The sequence below is a fragment of the Podarcis pityusensis genome (assembly GCF_964106645.2).
Source record: "Podarcis pityusensis genome assembly, chromosome: 5".
NCBI lineage: Eukaryota > Metazoa > Chordata > Lepidosauria > Squamata > Lacertidae > Podarcis > Podarcis pityusensis.
The window spans coordinates 5,611,364-5,627,521 of NC_138032.1; the positions used below are offsets into that span (position 1 = coordinate 5,611,364).

General features: G+C 47.1%; 2 protein-coding genes and 1 long non-coding RNA gene across 5 annotated transcripts in view; 1 reads left to right on the forward strand and 2 right to left on the reverse strand.

Annotated features, from left to right (window-relative positions):
- The window catches only part of RNPEPL1 (arginyl aminopeptidase like 1), a 31,160-nt gene extending 26,591 nt beyond the window's left edge, over positions 1-4,569 (reverse strand). For both annotated transcript variants that reach the window (XM_081007876.1, XM_081007875.1), the window contains exon 1: positions 3,508-4,569. In XM_081007876.1, coding sequence (XP_080864002.1) covers positions 3,508-4,554 — 1,047 coding nt within the window. In that variant the 5' untranslated portion in view covers positions 4,555-4,569. The remainder of the gene's footprint in view (positions 1-3,507) is intronic.
- A 585-nt stretch (positions 4,570-5,154) lies between these two features.
- On the forward strand, positions 5,155-8,605 carry LOC308478518. The gene is made up of 2 exons (XR_013987095.1): positions 5,155-5,820; positions 7,191-8,605. It is a non-coding gene; the product is annotated as an uncharacterized lncRNA (long non-coding RNA).
- ABCC5 (ATP binding cassette subfamily C member 5) overlaps positions 7,152-16,158 on the reverse strand; it is a 47,853-nt gene continuing 38,846 nt past the window's right edge. For both annotated transcript variants that reach the window (XM_081007745.1, XM_081007746.1), the window contains 7 exons: positions 15,632-15,721; positions 14,347-14,536; positions 13,042-13,201; positions 11,813-11,891; positions 10,798-10,911; positions 9,264-9,428; positions 7,152-8,780 (listed from right to left, as the gene is read on the reverse strand). In XM_081007745.1, coding sequence (XP_080863871.1) covers positions 8,679-8,780; positions 9,264-9,428; positions 10,798-10,911; positions 11,813-11,891; positions 13,042-13,201; positions 14,347-14,536; positions 15,632-15,721 — 900 coding nt within the window. In that variant the 3' untranslated portion in view covers positions 7,152-8,678. The remainder of the gene's footprint in view (positions 8,781-9,263; positions 9,429-10,797; positions 10,912-11,812; positions 11,892-13,041; positions 13,202-14,346; positions 14,537-15,631; positions 15,722-16,158) is intronic.

Sequence of the window (16,158 nt, forward strand, 5' to 3'; positions counted from 1 at the left end):
TTTCGGACTGCCCTAGCATTATTTCCAACTCAACTCTTTCTTTTTGCAAAAGGCACTGTTGGCCATGCTGCCCCATGCAAATCTTTGCAAATAAATATACAAGTAAGGAACTGGAGCTGCACAGCCCACAATAGGCTTGGGGCCACCACAAATCATACTTACCCAACCAGAGGACTGTCACCTTCAGGGTGCCCTAGCACTACACCCAGACCACCAGTCAAGAGCATTGGGTCCACACTAATAATTGCCAACACATGCAGAAATGATCCAGGAGCTGGGGTTGCACATCTGGCACTAAGCTTTGGGGGTTGAATTAGAGGACCCTTCCAACTCTATAATTCTATGATATCAAAAAGACTATTTCATTTTGGTGGAAGGGACTGTCAAGTTCCTTCTTCTTCTTTTTATTGGCTATTATTTACATAGGAGCTGCCTGCCTGATTGTCTCTTGTAGCAGATACGACGTTAGGGTGACTCAAAGGCAATAGTCTCTTGCTTGCAGAAGTGCATAACCCTAGCTCCATATTTTCATATACGTTGGCCATTATTGGTGTGGGCACAGCCCAGCACGTGTGACGGTGTCTTGCACCAAAATCAAGGATTGTTGTGGTGATTCGAAAGCAACGGTCTCCTGGCTGTACCAGTGTGTGATTTTGTGTGGCCCACATCTGTTGGGTGTGCACCCCATCTCCTTATCCATTTCCCCTTATATACCGATAATAAATGGAGTGGAGAAAGTACACTTCACAGTATCCTGAGCCAAATCAAAGCACTGGGTGGCTGCAGTGCTAGGAGTGTCTCATAGAAGATACTCCCCTGGAGCTGCGGGTATAAGACTTATTATGGTAGCCCAAAGCTTTGTTTGGAGTGCACAGCTCCAATGCCTTATTTGCAAGTACAGTGGTGCCTCGCAAGACGAAATTAATTCGTTCCGCAAGTTTTTTCTTCTTGCGAGTTTTTCGTCTTGCGAAGCACGGTTTCCCATAGGAATGCATTGAAAATCAATTAATGCGTTCCTAGGGAAACCGCTTGCCAGGCTGGCGGTGCGGAGAAGGGCTTTTCTCCCCACCGCAAGCCTTCAGGACAGGTACGGGAACAGAGGGGAAGGCGCGCAGCGCTTTCCCTCTGTTCCCGGGGCTTGCGTGGGAGGAGGGTTTTTCCTCCCCACTGCCAACATTCAGAACAGCATTCTGAATGTTGGCGGTGGGAAGGAAAACCCTCCTCCCACCCCAAGTCTTCAGGAAAGCCATCCGAAGCTGGGCGGTGGGAGAAGGTGTCCCCGCCCCCCCGCCCGGCATCGGAGCTTCGTTCCGATGCCGGGCGGCGGGAGGAGGCGTTCCCCCCCCCGCCCGGCATCGGAGATTCGTTCCGAAGCCGGGCGGCAGGAGGAGGTCCGAGGACAGTGGGGAAGACGCGCTGTACTTCCCCGCTGTCCCGGAGATTTCCCTATGGGCTGTCGTCTTGCGAAGCAAGCCCATAGGGAAATTCGTTTTGCGAAGCGCCTCCAAAACGGAAAACCCTTTCGTCTAGCGGGTTTTCCGTCTTGCGAGGCGTTCGTCTTGCGGGGTACCACTGTAGGATTACCATTTGTTAAAAAGCACTGCACAAGATCAATGGCTTGATAGAGAAGAATTCTTGAGAGCCTTGAGGATCTAAAAGGGGAAAGTCACAGAGATATACAGCATACCCCAAAGCTTATTTTGGGGTGCAGTGGAACGTAAGTCAATTGCTTACTGAAACCGCTCATCTAGCGTCGTTGCAAATTGTCTTGGGGAACTGGCAACTAGTCACCAACTTCAGTCCTGTTTGCAGTCCAGCTTTTCTAAAGAATCCTTTTAAATTCTGGTTTCATGAGTGTGCTGAAAATTCTGTACAAGGAGATCTCTAAACCCCCCTCACAGTGTATCCAGGATTCTCTGGGGAGAGGGAATCGCTCTTATTCCAAATCTCAGTCTCCTTGACTTAACCAACACATAGCTGTTTTCTTGACAGAAGCCTTGTGATGGTACCATCCAAGAGTGTCCTTGACAGCTGTTCCCCAATTCTGACCCTACCTTCTAGAAAGAATGTGGCAAGAATCAAAATCTGAACATCTTCTGGAAGTGATATAATATCATATATAATATAGAGGACAGAGAAATAGGGAGTGGAGGCAACATCTTTTAAAAATGTTATTCCATGAAAATGTTTTGTTATGCATGCAAGTTATTATCAGACACCTGTTAAGTCTTTGGGGTGGGGGGAGTTGAGTTCATTACAAATGCCACGTTCAATGGAAAGGATAAGTCAGTGTTAGCAGCTGTCACAAGGTGACCTGTAACAGATCAAGAGCAAACGATCGCTGGTTGGAGAGTGGGGGGGGAGGGATTCAAGTGGATCCCTACCCCCACCTGTCCCACATGCCTACTTGCAGAGGAGACATTCCAATATCATAAACCAGTTGCATATGGTATCCAAACTGGGAAACTGTGCATTAAGGGCTCATTGGTCCTGGTTTGATATTCTGATATGAAGGGAGCCTTCAGACCAGTTTTCCAGCTCAGATGTCACAGGAAACTGTGGTTAAGAAACCAGAAATCTCCAATATAGCTGGGTGCACAAGAGGATGAGGGAAGCACAGAGGGGAAAGGAGCAATTGAACTTTATTAACAATTTGTTGTTGGGTCAGCCCCATTACATTTGATGCAGACCAATGTGGCATGACAGCTAACGTGATGGATTTGGAGGTAAACCTCAGAGAAGTCTTTCCACATATTTTTGCCTGCCACAAAACCCTTGCCTGTTGCATAGGATGCTAGAATGCATTATAGGAAACACTCACCGCTTCCACAAGGGTCCAGGCAGCAGTGCTGGATCTCTTCAGGAGGGTATCCTCCTGAATTAAGAGGAGGAACCTTTATGGCTCTCCAAATTGTGTTGGCCTCCAACTCCCATCAGCCCCAACCAGAAGGCCAATGGCCAAGAATGGCAGAAGTCATAATCTAATTATATATGGTAGACCAGTTTCCTGTCCCTGCTCTGGAACATGCATCAATTCTTCTGGTTTTCTACATCTAACAGGTTTTCCCCATCTAATGGTCTAGCTACCACTGTGGCAAAGTTCCCCACTTGTAATGTATTTAAATGCATTTATTTTTTATTCTTTTTAGCAACTTGTCGCTCAAGTTATTTTTCTGCATCCCTTACTGTCAGTTTGCATTTCTTTTGCAATAATCTGCTTTCTTTTTCTTGTTCCCGTCACCTGGATGAGGCTTCAGTTTCCTTAAACAAAGCTGGCCTTTATAACTTCCTTGACTCTGTTGTTTAACCATGCTGGTATCCTCTTAGACCTTGCAGCATCTTCCGTACTCCAGCCGAGCTGCTGTCAAAGGGCAATCAGCTCCAGATCTGCACAGCCTCCATGACCATCACCCCCACTGCATGTTATCCCCTAAAATGACACCACGAGCACCACCCACCCACCCCAAAACACAATCTTTGGGCTTGCGCAGAGAAAGGGGCACTTACAGCGGGTGCATCAATCGTGGTGTAGCGGATGATGACCTGGAAGGGCTGGTGAGGCTCCAGGGAAGACGGTAAGGAGATGGTGAGGGCCGAACCATAGTCCGTGAAGGGGTCCACCCTGAAGAAAAGCGGGCAGGGGGCCACTGAGGCTGGCGCGGGGTCGTCGGGGAAGGTGGGAATGGGTGGAGGGGGCACCCCAGGCACGAGAGGAAAGTCGGAAAAGGAGCACGAAAAGTGGTTGATGGGGCTGGCTGGGGCAGCGAGGGGAGAGTGGGGGGCAGCCGCTGCACCCCTCAGGGCACCCTCGGGGTCGGGCGGAGGGGTCCCATCCTGAGAGCCAGGGGCAAGGGGGCAGTCTGGTGAAATCAGGAAGTCGGGGGGCCCTGCCACTGGGCAGCTGTGGTGGCAGCGGTGGGCGGCCAGGGGGTCTGCCGGGGGCCCGGGGCCCGCCAGCTCGGGGGCCAGGGGCGGCCCCAAGGCCGAAAGTGCGCTGGGGGTGCTGAGCGGGCAGTGCGGGTGGGGGTCCGAGAGGGGCGTGGGAGAGGGGCACCCCGTGGGCGGGGAAGGGCAGCGGGTCAAGAGGCGCCCGGGGGCCGGGTCGCTCCTCTCCGGGCCGGACAGCTCCGAGGAAGAGGAGGAGGAGGAGGAGGAAGAGGAGGCGGGAGCGGGGTCCCAGGCGGGGCACCTCGGGGCGCCATCCCCGCCGCCGCCGCCGCCGCCAGCCCGGCTCTCCGCGCTGCCCGGCGAGGCGGCGTCGGGGAAGACGAAGCCGCAGCGTCCCCCGCCGCCGGCCGGGGAAGGCCGGAAGGCGACCGAGGCGACCCGCAAGGCCGGGTGCGAGTCCAGCACCAGGACCTGCCGGCGGCTCTGACTGCCGCTGCTGCCGCTGCCGGTTCGGCGTCCCCGCCGGGCGCACAGCTCCAGCACCGAGCAGCCGGCCAAGGCGCGGGCGTCGGGCCGCAAGTGCAGCCCCAGGCGGAGGTGCCGGAGGCGGAAGAGCGAGGAGCTGGAGGCCGAGGCCACGTCCGGGGGGCTCTCCGAGGCCGCCATGGGCGGAGGGCGCCGGGCGGAGAGAGGCGCGCGCGGCGGCGGCGGCGGCGGGCGGCCCAGGCGGCGGCTATGTGAAATCCATGGGCGGGAGGCGGCGGCGCGGCGGCGGCGGCGGGAGGCTCGCGCAGGCCGCTCGGCAGCGCCAGGAAGAGGCTCGGCCCGGCCCGGCCTGGCCCTGCCCAGCGCCGGGGCCTGGCTGCCTGACGGACGGGCTGACTGGCTGCCGGGCTGGCGTGCGGCGCCTCGCCGAGGGTGCGGGGCCGTCGGCCGCCGGGAGGCGCCCGAGGGAAGCGGGAGGCGGCTCGGGGCCAGGAGGAGGCCGGCAGCGGCCAGCAGGGGGGAAGGGAGAGCGGCGGCGGCGGCGGAGGAGGAGGAGCGGAGGCCGAGGCCTCGCCGTGTGGACGGGCACGGAGCGGAGTCGGGTCGACCCGCCGGCAAAGGACCCTTAATATATATCCCCCAGGCTAATTATTTCGTTTTCTCTTCTTTGGGTACTCGACGCGTTGCACTGAAAAACAAAGCCAAGCAGAAGAGACTCTGCACATGCTCTGCAGCATTGTGTGTTGGCAGGGCGTTTCAAACACACACAAGTACGTTAAGTTTGAAATCCAAAACATAGGTTGAACACACTCTTTGGGCAGAGCAGCTTTTCCCATAGTACAGGGGTTCTCAAAACTTTTTTCTCTGGGCAAGTGATGCAGGTCTATTTTTGTATTGTAAACATGGGAGGAAATTCACACAGCTCTCCTGCCTTTCAGCTGATGGTGATCATAGGGGCTGGGTCACTTCCTGTGCGGAGAAGTGGTCTTTTTGGTACTTAGGTCCTGAGCCGTTTAGGCAAATCATTTTGCCTACTGAATCAGCATGCCTGCTTGTTAATAAGTTTATCTCCTTTATCTAATCTCAGGATGCTACAAATCGGAGTGTGTTGCATCCAGATGATTACAGTATTGAAATTACTGGTCCTGAATAAGTCATGGCCATTCATTTCAATGGGTCCACACTGGGTAGGGCTAATATTGGATACAAGCCAGTATAAAGATTTGTACCTACTAAAATCAAGAACAAAAATGACCAAACATTCACAGAGCTGGATTTTTTTTTTAAGCGTTCAATTACAATAATGAATCATCTAATAAAGGAAACCAGCTTGAATGACTTTTTCCTTGTTTTTGTTTCGGGAGCCTATTATTTCAGTTGTCAAAAGATATTTGCCAAGAAGCAAGCTGATGTTCTGCTGAAAGCAGTATTTATAAGAGCCCTGTGGTAAAAATTTCCCTGCGACAATTGTTTTAACACAGAGTTGGGACAGGGCTGCTGGATCCATCCCTTGGTCAAATTTCACACTCTTGTCTTGCCCTTTCCAGCCTTCCCCTTGGGAAAGTTGAGGTGGCGCAGGAGTGTTGGGTGCTGCTCAAAGGCTCCCAATAGCATATGCCCCCAACCACCTGGCAGATGAGGAGGCAAAGAAAGCTAGCATACCTTTGCCTCTCCTCAGCTCTGGATTGGAGGAGCTAATTCCCTAAATGACTTGTGGCATGAGTAGGCCCCACTTAACTCAGTGAACTCTACTCCTGAGTAGACATGCATACAGCTGCTCAACTTCCTTACTCCTGTGATAATTTGCTTTCTCAAACCATGCTGTTAACCAGTTAGCATAGAAATAAAGCTTGGTCCTTAACTGCAACTTCCATCCTGGCATGAAACAGATTATTTCTGCAGAGCCAACAGAAGCAACTGGCCTTTTTACCATATACAGTGGTACCTCTGGTTACGAACTTAATTCATTCTGGAGGTCCGTTCTTAACCTGAAACTGTTCTTAACCTGAGGTACCACTTCAGCTCATGGGGCCTCCTGATTTCTTTTCTCATCCTGGGGCAAAGTTCTTAACCTGAGGTACTACTTCCAGGTTAGCAGAGTCAGAACCCAAGGTGTTTGTAACCGGAGGTACCACTGTAAAGTGATGTTACTTACCCCTGTCCCAACATTGCTTTCTTTAAAACTACAAATGTGTTTGATGACATTTGTGCCCCGCCTTTGCTTAAGGAGTTCTGGGGTTCTCCCCTCCCCTCCAGCCTCGCAACCACCTTGTGAAGCAGATTAGGCTGAGAGACAAGGGATGAGCTGCATGGTGCAGTTTGGAGCACGGAGTCCTTAAATCTGGGTCTCCCACTCCTAGAGTCAAATACTTTAGCCGCAAAGAGACACTGGCTCTTCCTTACACCTCTGCAGAAGGGATGTAGCTTTGTGTCCCCTTTACTGCTTTGCACTGCAGTTGGGATGCAGCCAGTGCCTCTGAAGAAAGAGCTTCAGCTTGATGTACTAGGGATGTTGATTTGTTCGTGTAGCTGACACCCAGTGCTTCCCCCCCCCCCCCAAAAAAAATAGGTGCCAGTACTTACCATTGAAGTTGTTAGAGTAAGTATCACACTTTTTAACAACAACAAAAAAGAGGTGCCTGTACTGCGTACCCTTGAGTACCCCCTTTAAAAAAAACCACACTGCTGGCACCAAGTAGCAGCAGCAGGGCAAACTCCTGTACTTTATTGCTGGGAAGATACCCACCACAGCCCAAATAATAGAACGCACACAAGAGTTTTACAAAGCCCAAAATAGTTTTTATTCACTTTTTCAGATTTCTGTCTCAACAAGACAATTTGCAAACATGCTAAGGCTATAAAATGTCCAACTGGACCAAAGGGAAAAAAAGAGGAGGGGAAAAAAAAGACATGCAATGCTGACCAATTTTAAAATCACAGCTATTACAAGACTGACCATGCCCACCTGGGCTACTGGCCCCAGACAACAGGGATGGCGTACAGTAACCATGGTAACGTACCACACAGGACTCAGCACCTGAGGTAGGTCTCTTTACAGTAAGAAAATAAAATTTCCTACACCAGTGTTAAACCCTGATCAGTAGGAGCCTGCTAAAAATTGCAGTGGTGGTGGTGGTGGGAGGGATAATTATAGTAACAAATATGCAGAAAATAAAAAGCTTGCACGCAGACAGAGTAGGGCAAAGAATTAATTGTTACAAACACCCAAGTATCTGAAAAGCTTCCCAAGTGAAGTATTAGCATATTTAGATCACTAGATCTATGATTCAGCAGAGGCCACTTTGAAAACTTTTGCAGACAGCACCAGGGTATCAATCTGATGGTGGTTAATTGCTGTAGTTCATTAATGATGGATGGATGTGCTCAGCAAAGCAGAAGCAGTTTGCATTTCCTTTCTATAAAATATAAACCGAACTCTGCCGATAGAGAATGTGTATTCACATTCCCTTTATTGCACCAGAGCAAGTGGCAATGAGTTTTTCTTTAAAGGTACCTAATGCTAATGTGTGGTTCTTCCTCTCTTGCTACTGACAAAGCTCATTTATGAATCTCACAAGAGACACAAAGAAACCTGACCCCCACTGCAGGCGTGTTATGGGAAACAGCTGCCACTACTTCCATGTGCCCTAGCAATGTGCCAAAGAGCATGATGGGTCTGAGGAAACCAAGCCACATCAACAGAACCCATCTCTCCTCTGTGAAGGACAGTGACAACAGGACACAGGAGGAGACAAGGGCAAAAGCCCACTTCCATCCAGAGATCTGGGAAACTCCAGCGCTAAGAGAAAACAGACTGCAGAAGACGAAACAGGGTCTAACGCAGCCTGGAAAATCCAGGTTCCCAGTACCGTAAAACTGTACAAAAATGATAGAAAAGAATATGCACTGGTATTAACACAGCGCTCATTTTAATATAAAATAAACAGCTTACATTTCCACTGTAAATATAGGCTATGTACAGAATTCTGTATAGATATAGCTACATGTATAAAGCTTCAATATAGGCCTCTTGATAAATTTATAATCATGGCTCCCTGAGCCATTTTGTAGAGTGCATTTAATAGCAAAAAACTAGTAACAAGAATATGGAATAAATACCATAATAAAAACCATAAAGAACCCTCCTTACAGTACTTTTTAGAAAAGAACTGAATCGTGACCCACAATGCTAAAAATTAAAAGATGAAAAGGCAATAATCTGCTCGGAGAACATGAAGACAGAGGAGTTCCTGCCACAGGCAGAAACTGTTACCCTCCCAATTAAAGTGACATTGCCCTGAATTTTAGCCCTTGACAGCAATCTTATTTTCTGCAGCAGCAAACATGGCATAGAAGCGAGAGTTCTCATTGGACAGGAGAACCGATGGAGTATCAAATTCCATCACCTAAAACAAAAATTAAGGGGGAGACCATTAGAGATACATGGAATGTATACCATTAAACCTTTCATTTACCAAAAGGAGTAACATTTGAGTGTAACAACAACATTAAAGCAGGTAGCTGAAAACGATAATCTAGTCCAGCCTTCCTCAACCTAGTGCCCTCCATGTTTTGACTATAGCACCCATCAGCCCCACTCTGAAGCTTTCAAAAACTAGTTTTAAACCACCCCAACAAAGAACCTGTTCAGATTTTCCTTAAAAGTCTCCAATTAAGGATATCAAGCCACCTCTTTAAGGCAGTGTGTTTCACTGCTGAATAGCTCAGAAGTTTTAACATTTAAACCAGACCTGAGACCTCTCCTAATTATGTAAGCATTGCACAATTCTGTCCCGGGTTGAAGAGGGGCTCGTTGCAACAGCTTGAGAACACTAGTTCTGTGTGATCTTCTGCGGAGGGGTGGGGGGAAAGGTTCATTTCTTGCTCACCTGCCCTTGCATCAGAACCATGATCCGATCAGAGCCCAGAACCGTATGCAGGCGGTGAGCAATTGTCAACATTGTGCAGTCTGCAAATGCCTCCCTGATAGTCTCCTGGATCAGCAAATCAGTCTCTGTGTCCATGGCAGCTGTTGCTTCATCCAGGATCAAGATCTGAACAGAAAGCGTAACATGAACGTTGTTAAAAATAGAGACATACACCTCTCACAGTGCTCCCAAGAAGGACCAAAAAGGTAACAAAACAAAGCCCTAACAGAAGCTGCCAAGAAAACCAAAGTGCAAGTAGGAAATTAAGTACAAATAGACAAATAAGCCAAGAGAATAAATAAAATACTTTTCCTAGGTGAGGGAGGGAGACTAAACAGAGAGAGTAGTCACAGGGAGCTGCCTCTCATGGTGGGAATCCATAGACCTTAGTTGTCTGGAGTCCTCCTGCTCTGCCCCAGGGAACAGCCCACTATGAAAGGACTCAAAGGATCCACCGAGTTCACCAGGTGTTCCTGAACTGCAACTCTCATCATCTCTGAACATTGAACATGTTGGCTGACGGGGAGTTGGAAGTCCAACAGCATAAAGAAGGCACCATCTTGGTCACCCAACAGGGTCTTAACCCTAGGAGGCTGAATTCTGCTTTGCGCTGGCTCTCTCAACACAAAAAATAGCGCAAACTTGAAACACCACCTTAGTTGGGGGGATTAGGAGGGGGAAGCATATTACGCTGTTGGGATACATTGGACCCCTTCTATTATTTACTACGACTATTTCACCTATGCATTTAAAGTTTCTGTTTGCTCCCTCTTCTGCTTCTTTTCGTCCAGGTCCTCCTAATAGCCCAAAGAGGACTGCCTAATTGGTGGGTTGAATCTTTTCCCTAGGCACAAGGCACAGGCTTGTTTGCCCCCAAAGAAACAAAAAATAAATTACAGGATTTTCTCTCTGTACGTGCTTCTTCACTGCAAAAAATTAAGTTGCTATTGTGGGGCCCAGTGTACCACAATACATTTTGTGTCCAGCTAGGAGTCTGCTGGACCCCAATAGCAGATTGATACTATCAGAACAAATGGTGGATAATGGTTAAAAAAAATGGGACTGCCAAAAACTTCAAACATATGCTGGCTTTTATTGTTTTCTTCTTTTTAAATCCAACATGTGCATGCAATGTGCATCACAGTAAAAAAATTCCCTAGTAGCGTAACAGTAAAGGAGCTGAAACTGTATGCACTCTTCTGCCTGTGCAGATGAGGACAGACCAAGCAAGGAGGTAGAGGATACAAGGAGGCAAAGGATACAAGGCGGCAGAGAGTAAAATGCAGAAAGCTAAACAGGTTTCACTTCTGGGATCAGAGGATGAAGCCGACATGTGTACTCTGAACAAAGACAGCATTCTGGAAAATTATCTACAGTAAAAGATGTGGTAGCCAGTTGACTATTGCTTTAATCCTGACATTGGAACAAGCTTTTCTTAGGGAAGAAGATAATATGCCAAATACATATGGCCTTTGTCTTCTACACACCAGCTCACCTTACAACGGCGCAGTAATGCCCTGGCAATACAAAGCAACTGCCTCTCCCCGACAGAGAAGTTCTCGCCATTTTCCATCACTTCGGATTCAAGTTTCATGGGCATCTGAGAAATCTGAACCAGAACAAGGGAATAGAGATGGATCAATGCTGTGGTCTGGCACTGTTGCAGCACAACAGTATTTTCCAGGGGCACCACAACCGGTTATGAGAAAAACGAAGTGTGTCACAAGAGTCCAAGCACCTCTCATGAAAGGAGCACGACACACAGATCCAAGATTAAAAGTAAGCATTCTCCTCTGATTTTTAGAAACCTCCAGAATGGACCACACCAGATTCACACAGCATCACCAAGGAAGAGCCCTACCTCAGTCAACAGTGTGTACAAGAATTCATCTGGCAAGGTCCTTTATTAATTTAAAGCATCTGAATCACTTTTACTCAGAAGTGAGTAATGATCTCTGACCCTGTAAGCGTGCAGGTCGGCAGTGATCTTGGAAACCATGTACAAATTGTATGCATATGTGTGCCTTAGAAACTGTTATCCAGATGGGTTATGCTGACCCCCATTATGTGCATCACTGCACATCAGTACAAGTCTCCTTTATCCTTCTCCTAATTTTCCAGTTGTTTATATGAGCCAGGCCTCACTCTAAAAAACAGAGCCAGCAAGGGTATGTGACCAGTTAGCAAATGTGCTTAACTTCAAGCCAGATAATTTGCACCTTATTAGCTTTCCCTGCATTTTTTTTCCTTTTACAAAAGAAGATAAAGGACTTGTTTCAGTCAATCCTATCCAATTGCTCTATGCCTAAAGGAATGACCAAGGGTACCCAGATGGGTGGGGTATAAATAAGAAATTTATGATGATGTTGATGATGATGATTGCTTGCTAGAAAAACTTTTTCCTCATGCAAATGGGACCATGGTGACACTGGCAACCATCTTACATGGCCATGGGGCTGCACTTGGGCTGCTAAAGAACCCCCAACCCTGTCACCAATCCCCTTACTTACACAGTCCTTCATGTGAGTCCTCTCCAAAGCATCCCAGATTTGCTCTTCACTGTACTGTGTGAAAGGATCCAAGTTATATCTAGAGGAGGGAAAGAGTGTAACAGGATAGGATCACCAATTCTCTCCTCGAAAGGCATGTAAGCACCCACCAACACACAAGCACCATAGAAATCAGGCCATCTTCAAAAGACAACCTCAAGGAAGCCAAAATCAAAGATGAATTGCTCCAAACCAGCCACTTTGTCCAACGCTCTAATGCCATACTAAGCGGACATGTTTTTGTGACTTTCTGCAGCCAGCACCACAGGCTTAGAAGTCCGTAAGACTGAACCATCTTTGTTCACGCAGGTTAGGTAAAACTAAGGCGCGCTCCCAATAACAAGTGTCTAGAGCAGAGGTGGCGAACCTGTATTGGCCTGAAGGCCAACCCTCCAGGGGCTCTAGAACTAGAGTTGGAAGGTACCCTGGGGGGTCAATTAAGTCCAATCCCTGCAATGGGTGGGCTGAAACCACCAACCTTCTGGTTAACAGCCTGACACACTGACCCATTGCGCCACAGAGGACAATTGTGGGTGTGGCCACCATATACAGTTACACACAGAGAGAGCCACACAACCCTCCCTCCTCGGTTGAAATCACAGATTAACTGTGGAGTGGGGCTTATCAACTGGGTGACAGGAGAGAGGGAAATCTGTATCCCTCATAAGAGTGCTGGGCTCTGCCCAACCCACTGCTGGGTCTACGGTATTATTATAATCAGCTCCCACTCCCCAAATCAGTGATACCTGAGGGTGGGATGGGGGAGAAGCCCTTGACCTGGGGGTTAGTCGCAATGGCAACCATTTATCACAGAATACTTAAACCAACTTTTCCCAACCTGGTGTCCTCTGGCTGCTGCCAGACTACAGCTCCCATCATCCCTGACCATGAGCTATGCTGCATGGGGCTGGTGGGATTTTGGAGTCCAACAACAACTAGAGGGCAACACATTGAGGAAAATCGAGTCAATATTTAAGCAGCACTAAGACCCTTAATTCAATTACCTTTTGCCGTACAAAAGGAACAAAATGGGGACAGTGGAAGTAGACAGCAGCAGTGAATCACTACTCCATGTCCCAAGGCAATGGAACTCCTTCTATTGTGGCTAAGGCAATTTCATTTGAAGGGTGGCAAGTGAGGGAGAGGAAGATGCAAGCTCTTTTCTACCTCTGGCTATGGGTGAAACTAACCTCACGGTACCACTGAACAACACAGGCTCTTGAGGAATTATGGACAACTTGCTCCGGAGATCTGCTAAGCCAATGTCATTGATTTTCACTCCATCAATTTTAATGCAGCCTCCTGACAGTTCAACCAAGCGGAAGAGAGCCATTCCTAGAGAGGACTTCCCTGGGGTGGAAAAGCAAGGAGGAATTAAGGGTTAACTGGTGACTTCTGTAACACACAGTCACGGTCCAAGTCCAGACAACAGACAGAAGCAAATACATTAAAAACTCACTCCATGAATGGTTAAAATTAGAGGTGCCATGTCAGCCTTTTAGCAGCCAGAGTTACTTTTTTAAATTTGCCTAATAAATTTAGATTCCACCTTTCAAGCAGTTCACAGCTTAACATGATGGCTTATAATTCAATAGATATATAAAAGTGAAATGGGACAAGGAGAGGAGAATAATAAAATGCAGGTTCTACAACCACCTCTGACTGCAATTCTGAGAGTGAAGGACCCAAAAGACTATAATAAAAACAACTCTGACCAGAGAAAAAGCCATATTCCTGGGAGGAAACCCAGAAGACACTCAATTTATTTATACAGTGGTACCTTGAGTTACATACTTAATCCGTTCCGGAGGTCCATTCGCAACAGGAAACCGCTCGTAACATGAGGCGCGCTTTCTCTAATGGCGCCTCCTGCTGCTGCAGCGCCACTGGAGCGCGACTTCCGCTCGCATCCCGGGGCAAAGGTTGCAACAAGGGGCATCTACTTCTGGGTTAGCAGAGCACGTAACCCGCAGCATTCGTAAGGGGGACGGTACATAACACAAGGTACCACTGTATTTATTTATTAAAAAAAATATTTCTATACTGCTATATCTTAATATATATCCAAGTCATTTAAAACAATACAAACATACAATAAAAGCATTAGAAAGACAAAAAGAAACATCAGCAAACCATTTTGGAAGGATGTGCTCTTTACTGCCTGCATAGGCCTGGCAGAAATGAAAGGTTTTCAAAAGGCGTTTAGAAGTTGGCACAGAAGGTGCCTGCTGAATCTCTCCTGGCAGAACATTCCGCAGGATTGGGCCAACGGGACTAAATGAAGCCAAACCATTAAGTTTTATTGTAGTGGGTGTGTCAATTGTGCAGGTGCATATAGTTGCCAATGTGCAGCGTGTTCTTCTTCAGAAATAACAAGACACATAAGCCACTAGGTGGCTCCAGTCAGCTTTCATTGGTACTGATGGCAGCATTTTCACAAAGATACATAGGGCTGGATTTCAGCTTCCTGGAGTGTTGCCTAGATATGTCCTTACCTGACCCTGTCCTTCCCACAATGCCAATCTTTTCCTTGGGTTTGATGGTGAAGGACACTTTCTTGAGGACAAGCGGCAAGTTCTCCCGATACCGCATTTCTGCATTTTCGAAGATGACTTCTCCTTCCTGGGGCCAGTCTGGAGGGGGAGCCTTGTTCTTAATCCGAGCTGGAGCCTCCAGAGAAAGAGTCTTAGAAAGTTGCAGAGGATTAAAAAAAAAAAAAAGGTCAGGTGTCAGCTGAGAACAGTGGCCCCAGGAATACGTTCTCATAAGAGACTACAGCTGGTAACTGACTCTTCAACACAAGCAAGATTCAACAGAAACTGACACATCATGCATGGGAGAGGTGGTGCGGCCCTGACCTCGAAGCATTTTTACTGAGATCAAGGCACTCTTTCCCTCAAATCCTCAGTCATGGAAGCAAAATACCCCATAATGATGGGACAGCTCCTCTTACATCCAGTTTGGGAACAAAAGTGTCAGAAGCTTCTGGAGCAAAGAGCTGTCTCAGTTACAGCTATTGCCCAAGGTATCGGTTTCTCAGAGAATTCTCTCTCACCCTCCTCATTGCATAAGCTGCATGGATTATGACTACATAAACTTTTGGGGATAAATATTGGCAATGCAGGAAATAAATCTAGGACACAGAGGTGACCTTCTGTCAAACCCTTTTCTCAGCTCTCTGTTGAGTATTGCTGCTGTATTACCAAACTTTATTTTTGAGAGCAGATGAACTGATATTCAGCTCTGACAGCCCCCAAAACTGAGGGGGTGCCTCCTCCCAGTGGAGATTTCAGACACTTCCTGAAATGGATGGGAAAAGTCACCATCACAAGATCTCATCCCCTTCACGAACAGAAGGAACCTCACAACTCAGAACATTCCTTCTTTCTTTATTTTGACAAGTGTTCTTCCTGGAATTCAGTTGCCAATATTGTACGAGAGTTACACTGTGCCAACACAGTGCAAAGTAAAGTGATTTCATTTAAACAACAATCCTCCACATTTTTATGATCATGCCACCCACAAGGTTAAGCTCATGTCACAACGTGTCAAATTAAGCCAAGTTTAAAAATATATTTTTCATTAATGCTTCTTAATGAAATTTCCTAAAAGAAATGAAAATTAATGCAGTTAAATGATACAGAATAAATCAAGACAAACTGTTATATACATACATGTAAAAATTAAGCCAGTATAGAGCACAGTTAAATGGCTGAAGGGACTTTTCTATAGAGAGGTCATCTAAGACCAGTAAAAGCAATAGAAAAATATTTTGAGTACCTTGATATAGTGGTCAATCCTCTCCACTGAGGTGAAGCGGGCCTCTGTCTCTGAAGCTAGTCTGACTGTGAACTGGAACAACCCTGTGAGCTGATGACAAAACAGACAAGGATGTTATCTTTAAAAAATAAATGCATTTTAAAAGAGAATGCTTCTCAGGACTGGTGATAAACATTTTAAATTAGTCTGAGTAGTGATATGCAAGGAACCAATATGGAATCTGAACTATTGCCAGAACAGTAGAAGAACAACATGAGAAGAGGCTCTTAGATTTAACCTAAAGAAAGTGATTTGAAACATCAAAGATAGCAATTTCATTCTAGATTCCTACTCTTTCCTCCTGTTGTCCTATTAATCTGTAGGTAATAAGAGTCTGTGTTGGTAGCCTATTGAATTAATTGACCACAAATGTTGGTTTTCTATCCAAATATAATGGTATTTTAAAATGAAAAACACTATTTACTTTTAAAAATTAAAAACAGCTTCTGAACACAGACTAGTGGTTATGATTTCTCATCTTCATTTGA